General features: G+C 33.9%; 1 protein-coding gene across 2 annotated transcripts in view; it reads right to left on the reverse strand.

Moving 5' to 3' along the window:
- The window catches only part of Chs2 (Chitin synthase 2), a 180,179-nt gene that overhangs the window by 11,787 nt on the left and 149,340 nt on the right, over positions 1-19,052 (reverse strand). For both annotated transcript variants that reach the window (XM_075304778.1, XM_075304777.1), the window contains exon 12: positions 10,672-10,820. In XM_075304778.1, coding sequence (XP_075160893.1) covers positions 10,672-10,820 — 149 coding nt within the window. The remainder of the gene's footprint in view (positions 1-10,671; positions 10,821-19,052) is intronic.

The following is a 19,052-nucleotide window of genomic DNA, read 5'->3' on the forward strand; positions in this document are numbered from 1 at the left end:
CTTGTAACTCCGCCGGAGTAATTCCATCAGGTCCGGGGGATTTGAATGGTCCAAAGCTATTTAGCGCCCATCTTATTCTAGTTTCCGATACAATTTCCTCGACAGGAAACGACCGCTGAGCAACTGTGGCACCGCCAGTACATGGTTCAACCGTCTGATTTCCAGGAAAATGTGTGTCCAATAGTACCTCCAGCGTCTCCTCACTGGACGTTTTCCAATTGCCCTCCGATGTTTTACTGAAACCTGGAGCGGAGTTGGTGGATGCTAGAACCTTCCGTAGTCTGGAAGCCTCGGACGTATTCTCAATACTGCTGCAGTAATCATTCCAAGAGTTATGCTGAGCCTTTCTCAGTTCTCGCTTGTATCATCTCAGATTCTTCTTGTAAGCGTCACAGTCCTCAAGGGCTCTGGTGGACTTTGCCTTGTTAAAGAGCTTCCTGCAGGATTTCCTCATATTACTTAATTCCGTAGACCACAATGTTGGTCGATTTTTCCCCCTTGGCTTTCCTCTAGGGCATGCAGCTTTCAGTGAGATGTTGAAGGCCTTAGTAATCCGCTCCACTGCGTGTTCGATATCTTGCACATTTCTCATATTTGTCTCTGTTATTTCCGGTATCATCATATTGAACGATTCCCTATACCTATTCCAGTCAGCTTTCCTAACATATGGCGGAAATATGGTCTTGGTGATATGAACATCAAATTTGAAACTGATGAAGCGATGATCTGAGAAGCTGTGTTCACTTAAAACCTGCCACTCAGATATCATTTCATTCAGTTTTTGCGAGGCCATGGTGATGTCCAAAACCTCTTGCCCGTTTTTAGTGACAAAGGTTGGGGCATCTCCCTTGTTGCAAACTACCAGATTAGTACGCAAAATAAACTCTATTAGCGACTCTCCCCTTGCATTAGTATCACTACTTCCCCATATACTATGATGTGCATTCGCATCGCATCCCATAATGAGTTTCGTCTTTGTTTTCCGTGACTCCTCCACTAAGGTCTTAACGGCATATGGAGGCATCTCCCTGTCATGTCCCATGTAGACCGAAGATACCCAATATTTGCATTTGGCTATTTCTAAACTGGCAACGACAGTGTCTGTATTGCAAATTGAAGGAAGCAGAAACATGTTGAGCTCGTTTTTAGCAATTATGCAGGCTCGATTTACATCATTACCAGTATACTGCAATAGTTTGAACCCCGGAGTATTTAATTCACATATTTTGTTTCTATAAACATATGGTTCTTGAATAAGAACTATATCTATGTCCCCTTTCATCAGGAGAACTTTTAAGGCAGCACATGCAGCCTTACAATGATGAGGATTTATCTGGAGGATCCGTAGGACCATCGAGATTTTCAACAACCGTCACATCAGCCGCTTCAATCGAATCATCAAGAATGTCCTCTTCAGAGATCTGGGTGACTCTCGCAATAACCGTAGGTTCAACTTTGGTGAGTTCTGAGGCAATAGAAACCTCCTCTCGCATACGGTGCCTATCCATGTCTTCAACTTTGGTATCTCCCTCGACTTCGCAAGAGGATCCGCTTACTTCTGATTCAGACAGAGGCTTGTCCATTTCTGAATCCTTTAACTGATCGTTTTTATATACCTTCATTTGGATATAACGAAAGCCATAACATACACGGCCTTGGGACTTTGCTAGATGTGGCAAAGACTGAGTGTTCAATATAAACATTGCATGCCGTCTTGGTCCATCCACTTCATCTAAACGGCCAACCTTCCAATCAGCTGTTGGAAGATCTGGATTGCATCGTTTCAGTCTATTTAAAATAGATTCAGGGTCAGAAGGGTTTGCAGGTATCCACGCATGTGCTCTAGGTCTAGCCGGTATGTCTTTCTTCTCGACTAACTCTAGAGCAGCTCCTTCCCAAACTTCACCAATTAGTATCAGAGCAGCCTTAAAACATTCTATAGACCTCTGGTCCTCAAATGCGACTAGCTTAAATCGTCCTTGATACCAACCAGCCTCTTGGTGTCGAGGATCTGGACCGGGAAACTTTTCCAGCACCTGTGAGTAGACGACAGACAGAGCATTCTCAATTTCCCCCCATTTTTGCTTTGGAACCATACCGTCCAATGCTCCTTTATTAATGATAGCCATCACAAGGCTGTCTTTAGCAACTGAGGCAAACGATCTTTGATCCCTTTTGGAGGATGGCAGCTCATCCGGTGATCGTTCCCTTTTTCCAGCCTAAAGAATTTCTTGAGCTCATTATACCCTTCACCACTACTGTGGTACAGGGTATAATAAGTTTGTGCATTTGTATGTAACGCCAAGAAGGAGTAATCATAGACCAACCTTTTAGTATACGGATCGGCTTAGAATTAAATTCTGAGTCGATTTTGCGATGTCCGTCTGTCTGTCCGTCTGTCTGTCTGTCTGTCTGTCTGTCTGTTGATGTATTTTTGTGTGCAAAGTACAGCTCGCAGTTTTAGTCCGATTGTCCTAAAATTTGGTATAGGGTCCTGTTTCGGCTCAAAGACGATCCCTATTGATTTTGGAAAAAATCGGTTCAGATTTAGATATAGCTGCCATATATATTTTTCGCCGATCTGGTCATAATTGGCGTGTATATCAACCGATCTTCCTCAAATTCCGTACATCCGAATATTTTATGGGTCTCGAAAAACTTGCAAAATACCAGCCAAATCGGTTCAGATTTAGATATAGCTCTCATATATAGCTTTCGCCCGATTTACACTCATTTGCCCAAAGAGGCCAATTTTTAACTCCGATTTGGTTGAAATTTTGCACAGGGAGTAGAATTAGCATTGTAACTATGCGTGCCAAATTTGGTTGACATCGGTTCAGATTTGGATATATCTCCCATATATAGCTTTCGCCCGATTTACACTCATATGACCACAGAGGCCAATTTTTAACTCCGATTTAGTTGAAATTTTGCACAGGGAGTAGAATTAGCATTGAAACTATGCGTGCTAAATTTGGTTGAAATCGGTTCAGATTTCGATATATCTCCCATATATAGCTTTCGCCCGATTTACACTCATATGACCACAGAGACCAATTTTTTGTTCCGATTTAGTTGAAATTTTGCACAGGGAGTAGAATTAGCATTGTAGCTATGCGTGCCAAATTTGGTTGAAATCGGTTCAGATTTAGATATATTTCCCATATATAGCTTTCGCCCGATTTACACTCATATGACCACAGAGGCCAATTTTTAACTCCGATTTAGTTGAAATTTTGCACAGAGAGTATAATTAGCATTGTTGCTATGCGTGCCAAATTTGGTTGAAATCGGTTCAGATTTAGATATAGCTCCCATATATATGTTTTTCTGATTTCGACAAAAATGGTCAAAATACCAACAATTTCCTTGTAAAATCGCCACTGCTTAGTCGCAAAATTGTAAAAATAACTCTTATTTTCCTAAACTTCTAATACATATATATCGAGCGATAAATCATAAATAAACTTTTGCAAAGTTTCCTTAAAATTGCTTCAGATTTAAATGTTTCCCATATTTTTTTACTAACATTGTGTTCCACCCTAGTGCATTAGCCGACTTAAATTTTGAGTCTATAGATTTTGTAGAAGTCTATCAAATTCTTCCAGATCGAGTGATATTTAAATGTATGTATTTGGGACAAACCTTTATATATAGCCCCAAACACATTTGACGGATGTGATATAGTATCGAAAATTTAGATCTACAAAGTGGTGCAGGGTATAATATAGTCGGCCCCGCCCGACTTTAGACTTTCCTTACTGGTTTTAAGGAATCACTTTGTTTAGCCGACAGCGTGCTTGGGTCGACTGATCCTAACTTCTTTAGGATAAACAAAGCATTTTGGTTGAAGAGAGCCAGGTCTCACTCCCACACGGACGAAAACGACTGTTTTTCATATGTTTGGCTGTAAACATTATATGTTTGGAACTCAAATTTTTTAACACAATATTTTTAAGTGCAAGCATATAATGTTCATAAACTAGCATAACATGTTTGGGACATATATGTTAATATGTTAGAACATATTATGTTTGGGACATAAAATGATTGGTTGCAAACATATGTATATAAATTTAGAAATAGTCTATAAACATATATGTCTTTAGAAAGAGAGAACTAGAGAGTATGCTGCAAGTAAAATATTGGAAGTAACCAATTGGCGACTTAAAAATATATATACACAGAGAAAATTTCATCAAATTTTTTTTTCTACCATTGTATGCCTGACGTGAAACATAATATGTTTTAACAATACAAACAGTATTTTGTTTGGACCAATCCTGAAAATATATATGTTTGAAGCAAAATGTGTTTGGGGCATATGTTACAGAAGCGATTTTTGAGGGTGCATAGAGAAGAATAGATTTAACGCATGCGTTGAAAATACGCAGTTTCGTTTTGAGCGATAGATATTTCGACCTCCATATTTTGTTTAATCGACCAAATGCTGATCTGGCTTTGTTTACTCTGCTGTACACATCCCCTTCTACTCCTCCATCGCTGTCCATATAGCATCCCAAGTAGCAAAATGATTTTATATATTGTAGCGGCTTTATTATTAATTTTGATGTGGTGGTCGATTATATTGTTTATAAGCATTGCATGCGTCTTTTTTGTACTTATTTACTCAAAGCTTCTCTAAGTGGTTTCACTGGAATGTGGAACGCCGTTCGGACTCGGCTATAAAAAGGAGGTCCCTTGTCATTGAGCTTAACATGGAATCGGGCAGCACTCAGTGATAAGAGAGAAGTTCACCAATGTGGTATCACAATGGACTGAATAGTCTAAGTGAGCCTGATACATCGGGCTGCCACCTAACCTAACCTAACCTTGTACTTATTTCGAGACCGACCGACAAGCTCGTTTACATTTTCCTGCATATCTGTGAACTTATACGACATGAGGCAAATGTCGTCGACAAAATCCAAGTCCTCTAGGTGACGATGGAGAGTCCAAACGATACCTCTTTTCTTTGATCGAATCCGCTGCATGATATCGTCGAGTACGACCGCGAAAAGTAGTGTCGATAGGGGGCAGCCTTGTTTCACTTCCGCATTTGTTGTGAAAGGCTCGCTCGTGTTATTGTTGTGCTCAACCAGTTGGGTTGTGTTGCTGTACATCGCCTTTATTATGTTTAATTAGAAATAGTTTGGTGATATGTTTTTCTGTGTAGTTTCGATAGTATCTATTTGCATTTGACAATTAAAAAATACTGGCCGATTCAAACATTTTAATGATTTTGGTATGAAGAAGAAGCGGAGAAGTGAAGTAAGGATAAACAGAAAAAAATTCTGATTCAATCACGGAATTTAGTGATCCAATTAAATTTTAATTAAAATGTCTTAGTATTTGTAGTTTGAATAAAAACTTAATTGTTAACGAACTTAGATACCAATTTTTAAGCCGAAATACTTAAGGCAGAATAACATACCATGCGGTCATGCGTGCGTACGTTACATTCGAATGGGTTGACGAACGCGATTCTTCAATTGAGTTACACAACATGCGTCGGAACACCAATATATTTGCTGATTGCATTCCTCGCCTCTGCGCTTTTTATTATGTTTTTATATTTCATGCACTTTTTAAAGTATATAACATAATGTTTCTTAACTTCTTCAATAATTTCTCGTCCATATTTTAGATTGTTTTTCGTTTATTGATTTGTTTACGTGTTGTCAACGTGCCCGACGCATTGAAAAGTTCGTCAACCACACTGAAAAAAAGCATGCCCGGTTCCAAAGATTTTGTCATTACTTTAACAATATTGGTATTGATTCTTAGCCAAAGAAGCGGAGAATACAAGTAAGGATACTTTTAAGACACAATTTTCTTTTAAATTTGGGGTTTGTGTACTTGTTTTTGGGAAGCAAATTTTAATTTTTTCGTTTTTTTCAGCTTTTTTTTCTTCATATGCTATCAAAGTCCTTTAAAAACGAGTTAACGACAACTTTATTTTCCAAATTCAGACTCGACTTCCAGGAGAAATTATGCTATGATTCAAGTAGAAAACGCAATAGAAAATACAGTGTTTAGAAACATGTCCTATTTTTGAACGAGTTTTTACTTTGTAGTCAAGATGCAAAAACACAACAAAGTTAAAGACAATTTCATTAATTTTAAAGAATTTTTATGAATTATTAAAGTCAAGTTGACCTTAGCCCAAAAAATTTCTCTTTCATGTTATGATACCCATTTTTAAGCCAAATCACTTAATTATAAGGACAATGCGACCTCATTGAAAAGTTTATCAAGGAAAGAAACTTTATATTAGTGAAATGCGTCATCTATGCTACGCAAAATTTGCATTCGTATTTTAAAGACATGAAATCTTTGGCCTCACGACAATATTTTTTTCAGTGTACATGCGGTCGTATGCGTCCGTTACGTTCTCGTGTAACTCATACAATAGTATTTCCCATATTTTAACTTTCATAGGAACGAATGACCACATGGTATGTATTTCCACCTTTAACAATGAGAGTGTGAGTGAAACGTTTATCGACTTTTGGACAAGGAAAAAACCTTATATCAAGGAAATGCGTCTTCTTTTCTAAGCAATGCCCGCATTCGTATTTTAAGGATAAGAAATCTTTGGCCTCATGACAATATTTTTTCCAGTGTAATAACTATCGATAGTTTCCGTTTAAATGTTATCACTTCCATATTTGTTCAGACACTGAAAATATCGTAATGCAACACTCACACTACACACAAAAAAATATGTTTGGCTTCGACCACGATGAATGATGATGATTCATCATAGTCAGTTAAAAAATTAATTGTTCCAATTAAAAAATTAATTGATAAAATTAATTTTTGTGATTGATTACTGTTTCAATTAAATTTTTTTTAACCAATTAAATTATAAATTGAATATTTTTTAAAATTCAATTAAAATTTTAATTGTTAAAAATTTGGTGATATTTTTATCTGTGTATGGTCTGGGGGTCGGTTTATATGCGGGATATATATAATTATGGATATTTTTGACTAAAAATCATCAAAATAGACTTCCAAAATCAAAATTAACACAAAAGAAAAATCAACAAAAAACTTGTTCGAATATTGAACTTTCGAAAAAAAAGTCCAGATCCTAATATAAACTAGTTTGCAATTCGACCAATATCTCAATTTTCTGGTAATTTTTTACTCTTCTAATACTTTCTCTTATACAGTGTAAAACTTAGTGAAAGCTATGGATAATGTGGATAGTCACGTATTTTGCTTTTTCTTCAACACCAAACGAACAAAACTTTTAAAACCTTCACCCTATGAGGCCAGGGTATATATAAATGGCCATGTTTATATATACTAATCGAATCAATTATACACAAATGCATATGAAATTTGGGTTAGGGGCGAAAACCCTTTAAAGAAATATTCTATGAAGGAAATAACTACCACTCAAACCTTTATATAAAAAGGAGCGATACACACAAACATTTTTTTTGAATTCAAACATGAAAATCGCGGATTCACTCATTTTTTTAATTGAAATATTTTCAATCACGAAAATGACAGTATCAATCACCCATTTTGATTGAAAACCAACGCGATTTTCAATTAAAAAATTAATTGACTTTTGTCACGGAATCAATTAATTGTGTGATTGAACCAATTAAAAAAATGTGGTTTTTGACATAAAATTCAATCAATGAATCAATTAAAATTGTAATTAATTTCGCGACAAAAATAAATCTACTATTTGATTGATTCAATTAAATAATTAATTGATATTGGCTATAAATTTCAATAAAAAAATGCATTCTTTTTTCAGTCCTTTACCGTATGACCATTTGTTGTTGCACACTTTATTTCACTTTAACCTTTTGTATGACTTGTCAAAATATATATGCACACATTTCAAACGCAGCAGACAGAATGTCGCCAATTATGTTTTTCCGTCGCTCAAAACTATTTAATTTCAATCACAAAGGTGATTGAATCAATTACATGTTTAATCGGAAACGAAAATTTTTCAATCACGTTTGTAATTAACCCTTTCGACCCCGAAAGGGTAGGAATTCACGCTCCCGTCAATTCACGAAATGAAAAGTTATACTCGCGCACGCTCACACATGAACAACGTTTATGCCTCACGCTTTCGCACGATTCACGACAATTTTCGTACATCACGACAAACCTCGTGATTCACGAATATTTTCGGAACACGACAATTTTCGTGGCTCAATAAAATTCTCGTAATTCACGAAATTTCTCGTGACTCACCCTATTGAAATCTTAACCGTGATGAAATCGGTGAGCTTGAATTTAATCGTGAACGTGAATGTGTTCGTGATTGTGATTTTTTGTGTCTCTGTTTTACCGTGAGTGTGAGTGAATTTTATCGTTAACATGAATTTTGTCGTGAACGTGAATTTTATCTTAAGCGTGAGTTGGATCATGAGCGTGAGTTGGATCGTAAAAGTGAATTTTTATCGGGAGCGTGATTTCGGAGAAATTTTACTCACTCACAATCATTAACACAATTTGATTTTTACTCACGCTCACGCGCCACACATTTTTGTTTAGTCCCGTTCACGCACATTCGCGGGATTTCCTTTAAATTTCATTCACGGCTTCGCGTGAATCAAGCGTGACTCTCGAAAATGTTTTGTTTTTTTTTTTGTTTTGAACCCATGTCAATTTAACTGGCAGTGTAAATAAACCAAAGTATTATAAAGCGCCAATATTCGTGCAAATCCACTAGTATGTTGCCAAGAAAGTCGATATCTATGGCTTCCTCCCTTTTTACGATTCCTTCCAAATTCCTCCTGCACTGCAGATAGGTTTTGCACATCATCGCCGCATTTCTCGTCACTGGGACATCCCAATCGAAGTTCAAAATTTGTTCAAAATCATTCTTTTTCAAACCTTTTTTCTCTAGGTCTTATGTTCAAAATATATAATTTTACTACCACAATTGCCCAAAGTTGCCCACAGGCAACTTTTCAATTTTAAAAATTTCTCATCTCTTGTGTTTTTACAATTCTAAGATTTGACTTCCAGAAATATTTTATTCGACATGTACTACAACAGATTTAATAAAAACTTTCAAAATTTTAGTTGAAATTTTTGAAAATAGTCATATGTATAAAAACCTCTTTTTAAATTCCCAAATATTTTTTTCTTGAGGCACGTGCGTATTAATGAAAAATTTTTTGCTAATTGACAACCAAATTAGCTGATTTTTCATTCGACTTGAAGAAAACACTTGTAGCTATCGATACCGTTACAGTTTTATGAACAAAAATAAAAACAACGCTGACAGCGAGTCTCAAAACACAAAAAGTTGCCCACAGGCAACTTTAGGGTCAAAAGGGTTAAAAATTATTTCCGTATTGATTAACAAATTAAATGAATCAATTAATATTTTAATTGGAAACGTAACAAATATCGATAATTTTTTAATTGGTTTTTATTCAGATTTGATTAAATAATTAATTGAATCAATTAACATATTAATTGAATCCGTTTCCAAATTCAATTAAGTCTTTAATTGAAAAAAGTCGGTGACAATTTTTTGTGGGTACGTCCACCATAGGGTTTTTCTACTCTCATTGCTTGCCTACTGCTCCAAGGACAAAAAAGAAACGATTTGTTGCATTGCTTCGTTACTGGTGATGAAAAGTGAATCTACTATGCCAATACCAAGCGAAAACAATGCACTATGAGCTGCTGCAACCGAGTGAAACGATCACAGAAGCTTTGTATCAAACTTAATTGATGTGTTTGAGCCGAGCATCGAGTGATAAATGACCGCAATATTTGGAATGGCACACCAAGATGATTTTGAATGACGATAACGCTCGTATAAATCTTGTAAAACCCGTAAAAACTTGTTTGGAAACACCACATCGCTCTTTCTGATTACCACTTATATATTTCGATCGATGACGCATGACCAGAGAATTAAGACGCCGAGTCGCGCCGCCGACCATTTTTTAACTGGCCATGTGGACATTCTTTTATCTTCAAATAACTCAACAAATAGCAAGATATTACATATTTTTAATTAACTCTAATATCAAATATTGAAAAATCATGCTGTATTGATCATCGGAAACAAGAAAAGAGGAAACTTTTGTCGTTCCGGAAAAAAGTGTTTCGCCTGCCGCCTATCGCTATGGTTATATATACAAACTTAGCCGTCAAGCCGCCGCCGCCGGAGACAAAATTTTAGTGTCAGCCGCCATCGATAAAAATGGGTCGGCTTCATTCTCTGCGTATGGCCTTTCTAATCAGCATGGATGGATTCGTGGATTGTGTCACAATACGAGGCGCTTTTCGTCGCGTTATCCATGTTGCCAGACAGATGGGAAAAAGTTGTGGTTAGCGATGGAAACTAATTCGATTGATAAATGTGTTGCAATTTTTTTCGGAATAAATTCTCAAACATTTGAAAATATTCCGCATTGTTAGTTTGTACGAATAAATATTCTTCTGCTTTAGTTAGCATTGGACTTATTTGTACGGCCATTTAAATTTAAATCCACGTTTAACTCATGAAATAAAGAAAATTTCGTTGGGCTGGGAAAATTTTTAAACGATAACTAAAAAAATATTTTTTGCAACAAGTCAAATTTAAGTTCGACCTCATCATTCAATGAGGTCAAACTTCTTAAATTTTAATACTTTTCTTCCCGTGTGCCAACACAATCTTACCTTTTTGGGAGCCACCTCACGCGTTCCCCAGGATACGTCGTTCATATTGAATACCGAATAAATGAGCAACAGCATATACATAGAGGGTATGGTTATGTAGTAAATCAAACCACAAACAAGGGCACCAGCTTCTTGTGGATGCATAATTCCTGCAAATGAACATATTAATTATTGATTTCATTGGTGCATGAGTACAACTTTTCGTAATATCCTGTGGTGGGATTGGCATCTTATAATAACATTGAACCAATTTTCAGTTTTGTGATTTCGGTAATTTATTGAAATCCATTATTTATTGAAAGCGGAATTCGTTAAGAGTACTTCAAATAATGTGCTCGATTTTTTTTAACTGAATGTGGTATATGAATACATGGAAGCCAAACAAGTATTTCGATTTAGTGGAAAAGTTTGAAATTTCATTAATGAAAGTCGCAATAGTAAAGAATATAACCATACACAAAAATACTTGAATCCAAAGATTTTTACCTTCCCATAAAGATTTTGGTATTGATTCGGCTTGTTTAATATAAAGACAATTTTAGCGACTTATCTGGCCTTAAATCTAAGGTCAATAAAATTAAAATTAGGATACAGATCTCATTTATCGAATTTTGTTTCTATTTCCGCGGTATATAAAGCTATTCACGTATAAACAAATACCTGTTAAAAATTTCAAATTATAACGGATACCTCAAGTAAAAAATGTTTTCTTGATTCCAAAAAATCTTTAAACCAAAGATGCTAAATCCTCAAAATAAGTCTTAACCTATATTTGAAGAGTTTATATCTTAAACCCAAAGATTCAATATTTCAGGTAATTTAAGGACAATTTCTTTAAATCAAAAATGTGTTTTTTTACTTTAAGGAAAGTATGCTTTAGTTCAAAGACATGCGACGCAAATTTACAAACTTTGTGTCCTACACCGAAAGAAAAAGCGTTCGTCACATTGACGATTCAGTTTCATCAATGCGTTTTCGTCTATGCGATGAAAAGTTTCGTCCATGTGAGTATTTCGGTAGTCCACGTGACGAAATCAATCATCAAAGTCAATTTTTGTTCTTTTCATAGTTCGTCACATTGACGATCTAGTTTCGTCTACGAGACGAAATTGTTTTCTTCTCGATTCAGGGAAAGTTAACCAAAATTAACATTTGATTTAAATTTATTTCGTTTATATGAAGTCCCATTATATGAATTCCACATTTTAATATAAATTGGACAAAAGTTTTAAGTGTTTTATTTCCAGGATGTATGGATGCTGGTTTTCGTCACTGCGATGAAAGAATCTTCAAACTGATGAAACACACTTTTCTCTGAAATATGGGTCGAAAAAATTGAGATTAAATTAAATAAAACATAAAACTATATACGGTATATATAGTATATGTATGACAGTAATTTACATTTTCCATTAGTACTCGTACTAAAGTGAAACACTTAAAAGTCGAATCAATCGTCAATGTGACGAAACAGTGTTCAATGCGATGATAAAATTCATACGTTCTGTAGATGTGCATTTATTTCTCTACCTAAAAAACACACACAGTCAAATGCGCTTGCTACGCTTCTTTTCTCAAATAACTGTACAGTAATCCCTCGATTTACGTTGTTTCGATTTACTTCGTCGATTTTTCGCCCACTTTATGAGAAACGCCTTCCTTTACCTTTCGCCTGCACGGAGAATCGAACCGAGGACCATACTGTTTGTAAACCAACACACTATCCACTGGGCTACGTAGCTGTTATGGTCACCAGCAGATAATTATCGTTATAAGTTACATTTATATAGCATAGTTTGCAGCGCCCACGAGCCCATGCAAACATAACATTATTTAACAGAAACATACATTTGTTTGCCACGTGGAGCAGTGGTTAGCATGTCTGCCTTGCATGCAAAGGGTCGTGGGTTCAATCCCTGGTCCGACCGAACATTTTTTTGTTTTTTTTTTTAATTTACACATTTATATTTATACTATATTAAAGTTTTATTATGAAACTTCAAAATGTGGGTTATTAAAGATTTATAGTCAGTAACAGTGCTTGATATAAACGAAATTGGCTGATTTTTGGATAAAATATTATTTTTTTATTGCAAAAATAACAATTTTGTAACAAAAAACTGTTTTTGGTACAAAACTTTAAAATTTGGAAGGAATTCAAAAACTCTAACAAAAGAAGAACGTGGAGTCGAGTATAAACATACATAAATAATTTTATAATATAAACATAAATTTATTTAGGCGTGAACAGTTTTTTACTAGCATTTAATACCATCGCTCTAAAATGCCTTTTATTTTTCTTTAATAATTCATTTGAAAGAAAATAAACTTTTTAAATTGTTTTAGCTGCAAAACTCGAACTTAATGCCCGCTTTTATATTTGAAGGTGTCCGTCAACTCCTCGTGGACTACTTATTAATAAAGAGGAACTAAACTTTGTTTTTATACATTTTACTGCGTAATTTTTCACTATTTCCTCCTTATTTCATTTTACTGTCCCAACTCTAAAAAGAGTATAGTGCCCTTTTTGTTATCTTTATGAAGACCACTGATTTCTTTTAGCGAACCAAGAAAAAAATTGTGCCCATAATGCCAAAATGATAAACAAAACACACACATACATAAAATGCTGCTCTCAAGGCGAAAACGTATGCTGTTTGTTTTTCAAATGTCTATTCTCTTGGTTCGGAATGTCCATTGTCTTTATTCAAATTAAATAATATTTAGACTTAAGCATATCAAATTTTTGGCCTTATCATAAAACAGTTTTCCGAAACAACATGCAAGCGGTTTCACAGAAATTGTTCTCTTTTGATTCTTTCGGTGTGTTATGTTGATATCTTTCGTCAACTCTCCCGGTTTCCATCTTTATTTCTTTCTCTATACTCTCTCTCTGTCGCTTTGAATAAAATATCACAACATATGTATGTTTAGTCGAAATTTGTAAATGCATATATGTTGGCATTCACACATATGATTTTTATGAAACATTCATGCCCCAAACATAATATATTCTAACATATTAACATAGATGTCCCAAACATTTAGTGTTAGTTTAGGAACATTACATGTTTGCACTTAAATAAATTGTGTTTAAAAATTGTGCCCGAAACACATTTTGTTTATATCGGAACATATGAAAAACATATTTTTCTAAGAGTGTATGAGCAATTTTTAACTACGTCGTTTCGATTAACGTCGTCAAATTCCGGAACCAATCACGACGTAAATCGAGAGATTACTGTACACAGCTTTTATTAATGAGAGCAAAGTTATTTTTTGATTGGTATTTCATGCTCTCTCCACATTTAACTTAACTCAAACGAGAATTTGAGCAAACAGTTGTTCACATGGTTGTTTTTAAATTGGCTTACAAGACATATGAGAACAATAAAAGTCGTCAAATTGACGAAAATAGTAATCAAATAGACGAAAAGTTGCATCTACTCCGTTGACATGTATTCAAATACTAATGCAATAACACATCCATACGTACACCCAGAGAAAGGTTTGGTTGAAATTCGATCACGACAATAAAAAGATAGTTGAGGCCCATTAGTTTTAGTTGTATGAACCATATGTCAGTTATTTCTTTTATTTAATATTTGGTATAACCAATAAAATATCAATATAATCAAATCCTAGTACTCACGACCAAATATTGGTCGTTATAAATCTATTAATGAAAATCAACTTTCATTCTGTTCCGTACTGTTGTGTTACCAGATTTATTTTTTAAAATTGTCTCGGAAACCGACAGAAAGTTTGTACTATAAAAAAATTGGTTGTGATAACAAATTTGGTAGTTGTTAGTGGGACATGTTGCTGCAACATTTATTTGGAAAAAGTGTCATGTTTCGAATATTTATTGAAGGCAAGGAAAATTCCCAATAGTTTATTGCTTGAGAAAGTTGGGAAATTATGGAAAATCCAGGAGCTTGCGCACAGTTATGACCAACTTTATTAAAAGGATTGAAGGTGAATTCGTTAGATGGTCCTTCCTATACCAAAGGTAATGCTCATCAAAAAGTTAGTGTTAAAGCCAAACAGCCTAACTCTGACTTTGTGAGAGAGTCCAACTTTTAAGCAACGCCAAGATGATTAACGCTTTCGTACCTCAAGTTCGGACACCAATAAAGGCAAGGTAAAAGAATTATTCAAAACGTCTGTAATATGAACAAATTATTGAATTTCAGTTCACCCATCATGTAATGGCCGGTAAAAAACCGAAATTTGATAATAGGAACAGTCAACAAGACCACTTTCTTTAGTTGGAGCAAATTATTCTAGAAAACACAAATATTTGCAAATGAAAATACAGGTAAGTGTTCGACGGGAGAAATTGTTATAAAATGTACATGGTTCTTAGTTATAGGAACAACCCCAAAATTGGATCCTTGTTCCGAACTTCATTAGAATAGATGGAGAAATGCGACTTCTGTCTTACGAGAAACAAATATACGGCCAGCTAAAGCCAATCAACTCAGGATGTGAATCAAAACCGATGAGTGAATACAACCTGGAACCAAGAACTAATAATTCAAGTAGGCACGCAAATTGAAATTATTATCGTCTGACCAAAGAGTGGTACAGGGTACAAACCGTGGGTAAATTTATTTCAAGAATTATATAATTAGTTGCAAATAAACAATAAATATATTAACGAATAATTTATTGCATTTAATTTTTGGTGTAAAGTAAATTGTAAAATATTGGTTGTTCCAATAATCTAACAAACTGCTATGCCAGACAATTGTTGGTTGTCCTAACTAACAACAAAATGGAATGGATGTGATACCCAATTTCAATTGGTTGTAGTAACAAATAATGTAGGTTAAATTCTGATAGTAGACGGAACCAAATAATTTGGTTGGCAAAAAAATTGGTTGCCACAACAAATTTGTTTTCTGTGTGTAGTTGTGTGGTAGAAATATTGTTTTTTTTTTTCTGTGCGGTAAGAACATTTCAAATGGTTCCTCTCAGTTGTTGAGTTTAGTCCAAAGTGTAAAGGTGGTCGCGCGTGCCGAAAATAAAGAGCTAATGCTTAAAGACGTGAAAGTGAAAATAAAAACAAAAATGTGAGTAAAGTAAAAAAACATGAAGTGTTATATATGGAAAAAAATTTAACCAAAATGACGATTTTTTTATTTTTTGGTCATTTTTTTTTTAACATTTATATGTTTATGGAAGTATTTCTAAATTTACAGATAAATGCCGCAACATTTTTCGTTCTGTGAAAACTGAATACGGATAAAGAAATTAAATAATAAAGATGAATTGGATGAGCAAACAATTCAAAACGAAAAGGAACAGTTGGGCACAAAAGGAGTGAGTTAAATTTTGTTCTAAAAAGATCGAATATATTTTACAATAATTTAAAATTTCAATTTTTAAATTCTTCTTTATAATTTTTTTACTCCACAGGATGAACCCATAAAACTTTTCATCCTTGGTGATCTAAACACTAATTAAGGTAACAGAATGTTTGTGTGTCTAGATGGTCAATTTATCAAAATCAACAGCTTTGGTAGATGTGTATGAAAAATTTTGTATACGTTTTTACTTCGTTAGTTGTACATATTTCAAATAAATAAAATTTAAATTTAATTAAAATAAAAAACAATATGGTTCTTTATTAAAAGTGTCGTAGAAAATATTTCTAATAATCAATTTATCAATTTGATGTTTACATCGTATTGATGAATCGATTACATCAAATTGATGAATCTATTACATCATATTGATGAATGGATTACGTAAAATTTAGGGAAAGAGTTCATCGCTATGACGAAGGCGTTTGTAGCGATGACGAACGAGAATCGTACTTTTGAAGAATTGGATCATCGCATGGATGAAAGAGAATAATCGCAGATACGAAAAATATCATCACATAAATGAAATACATTCATCATCTGGACGTAACATAGTCGTATATGGGATGTAAATAAGTTCATCACAGGGATGAATTCAATTCATCGCTATGACTAAAAAATCGTCAATGGGATGAAATGTTACGTTAGCTCATTTTTGACGAAAAATTCGTCACCGTGATGTAAAGATTCATCCTCATGGCGTACTTTTTCCTTTCAGTGTACATATTTATTTCGTTAGTTGTACTTTATTTCAAATAATTAAAATTTAATTAAAACAAAAAACAATATGGCTGTTTATTAAAAGTGTCGTATAAAATATTTCTGGTAATACATTTATCAATTTGATGTAATCAATTCACCAATACAAGTCAAATTTCTGATAAGGACGGAAATGTTCGCAATCTAAACGAATTGATATTATCGATTGGACGAATATAATAATATCCGTCCATTTATTAATATAAATTTGTCTATGCTCTTACCACGAAATTGCCTTATATTGATGAATATATTACATCAAATTTGTGAACGGTTTACATCATATTGATGAATCGATTACATCATATTGATGAATGGATTAGGTCAAATTTGGGAAAAGCATTCATCGCTGTGACGATCGCGTTTGTACCGACGACGAAGGAGAATCGTACTTTTGAAGAATTTCATCATCGCATGAATGAAAGAGAATAATCGCATAGATGAAATACTTTCATCACCTGGACGTAATATAGTGATCTATGGGATGTCTATATGTTCATCACAGCGATGAATTACAATTCATTGTCATGACGAAAAATTCATCACCGGGATGAAATGTTACGTTAGCTCATTTTTGAGGAAAACTTCGTCACCGGGACGTACAAATTCGTTCTCATGACGTACATTTTCCTTTCAGTGTAAATTCAATGAACAAAATTTTTGAAGTAAAGATTCTAAACTTATTTTAATTAGAATTTCATTATTTTAAAGAAATTTGGCTTTAATATTTTAAATAAACACAAGCCGAAAACGGATAGTGATGTTCATTTTTAGTTAATGCTTAGTACTAAGTTCGTTTCTGCGAAAATCGAATATATTCTTCTATCTCCGTAACTAGGGTCTCAAACCCAGGGGTGGTAACTTATTTATGCGAAATAATATGCCTGTCTATTTTTTCGTGCGAAAAATCCAGGGTTTTTTTAAATATTTGTTGGAAAATGCTCAAAACAAAGATTTCGCATTTATTCCGCACTAACGTTTTTTTATATGGAGTATAACAGTTTGTCGTGCGACAACGTGATCTTAGTACTAGGCTTAATCGCGAAACCGGGCTTATGTATTTCAATGAAATTTCTCTCTACTTTGTGATATGTTTCTTCGGAAAGTCGAAATTTTAGTATAGAGGTATTGAAGATGAGAAACAATTGAATGAAACACGTTTTCACTAAGTAGCACAAAATAATCTCTTACTACACCATTCTACGACGATTTCGCATTCTACGATAAAACTGAAGAGATAAATTGTGTGTCTTGCGCCAAACAAAAAAAAAATATATTTTCCTCCGGAATGAAAATTTAGTCAAACGTTATTCCGCTTTGTTATAAAGTAAATAGGTATTTTCATAAAATAATAAACATAAATATCACTTTAGGGCATTCATTGTTTCTATCATACTGGAAATACAGCATGAATTTATCCTTAGTTTGTTTTAAGATGTTCATTTGATTGCTAATTTTTTGTTTTTTTTTTTTTTAGAATGAAATGAATATTTAAAATTCATTGTCTCTAAATATTTATTTGGTTGTAACTGGTTTCGAGCAAAATAAAAAATCCGAAAACCAGTTTTTAAAAAGTTTGGTTTTTTCGGATAAACCAAAACCCGACTTTTCTATAAACCCGGTTATTTGGACACCGAAAAGAAAATGGAATGTTCCATAACCCTAGAAAAAATCGATATAATTTGATACCATTAGATATGAGTATATCCGAAAAATGGTAAGATCTAATCATATGCATTTGATTGTGTGTGTGTTTTTTTAGATAGAGAAATAAATACACATTTACAAAACGTATGAATTTTATCATCGCATTGAACACTGTTTCATCTCATTGACGATTGATTCGACGTTTAGGTGTTTCACTTTACTTCTAATGGAACATTTAAATTACTATCATCCATATACTATATAAACCGTATATCGTTTTATGTTTTCTTTAATATTGAGATTTTTTCGACACATATTTCAGAGAAAAGTGTGTTTCATCAATTGGAAGATTCTTTCATCGCATTGACGAAAACCAGCATCCTTGATACATCATGAAACAACAAAAAAAAAAAACACTTATAACTTTTGTCCAACTTATATTAAAATGTGGAATTCATATAATAGGACATCATATAAACGAAATAAATTTAAATCAAATGTTAATTTCAGTTAACTTTCCCTGAATCGGGAAGAAAATAATTTCGTCTCGTAGACGAACTATGAAAAGAACAAAAATTGACTTTGATGATTGATTTCGTCACG

The sequence above is a fragment of the Haematobia irritans genome, chromosome 4, assembly GCF_050003625.1.
Source record: "Haematobia irritans isolate KBUSLIRL chromosome 4, ASM5000362v1, whole genome shotgun sequence".
Taxonomy (NCBI): domain Eukaryota; kingdom Metazoa; phylum Arthropoda; class Insecta; order Diptera; family Muscidae; genus Haematobia; species Haematobia irritans.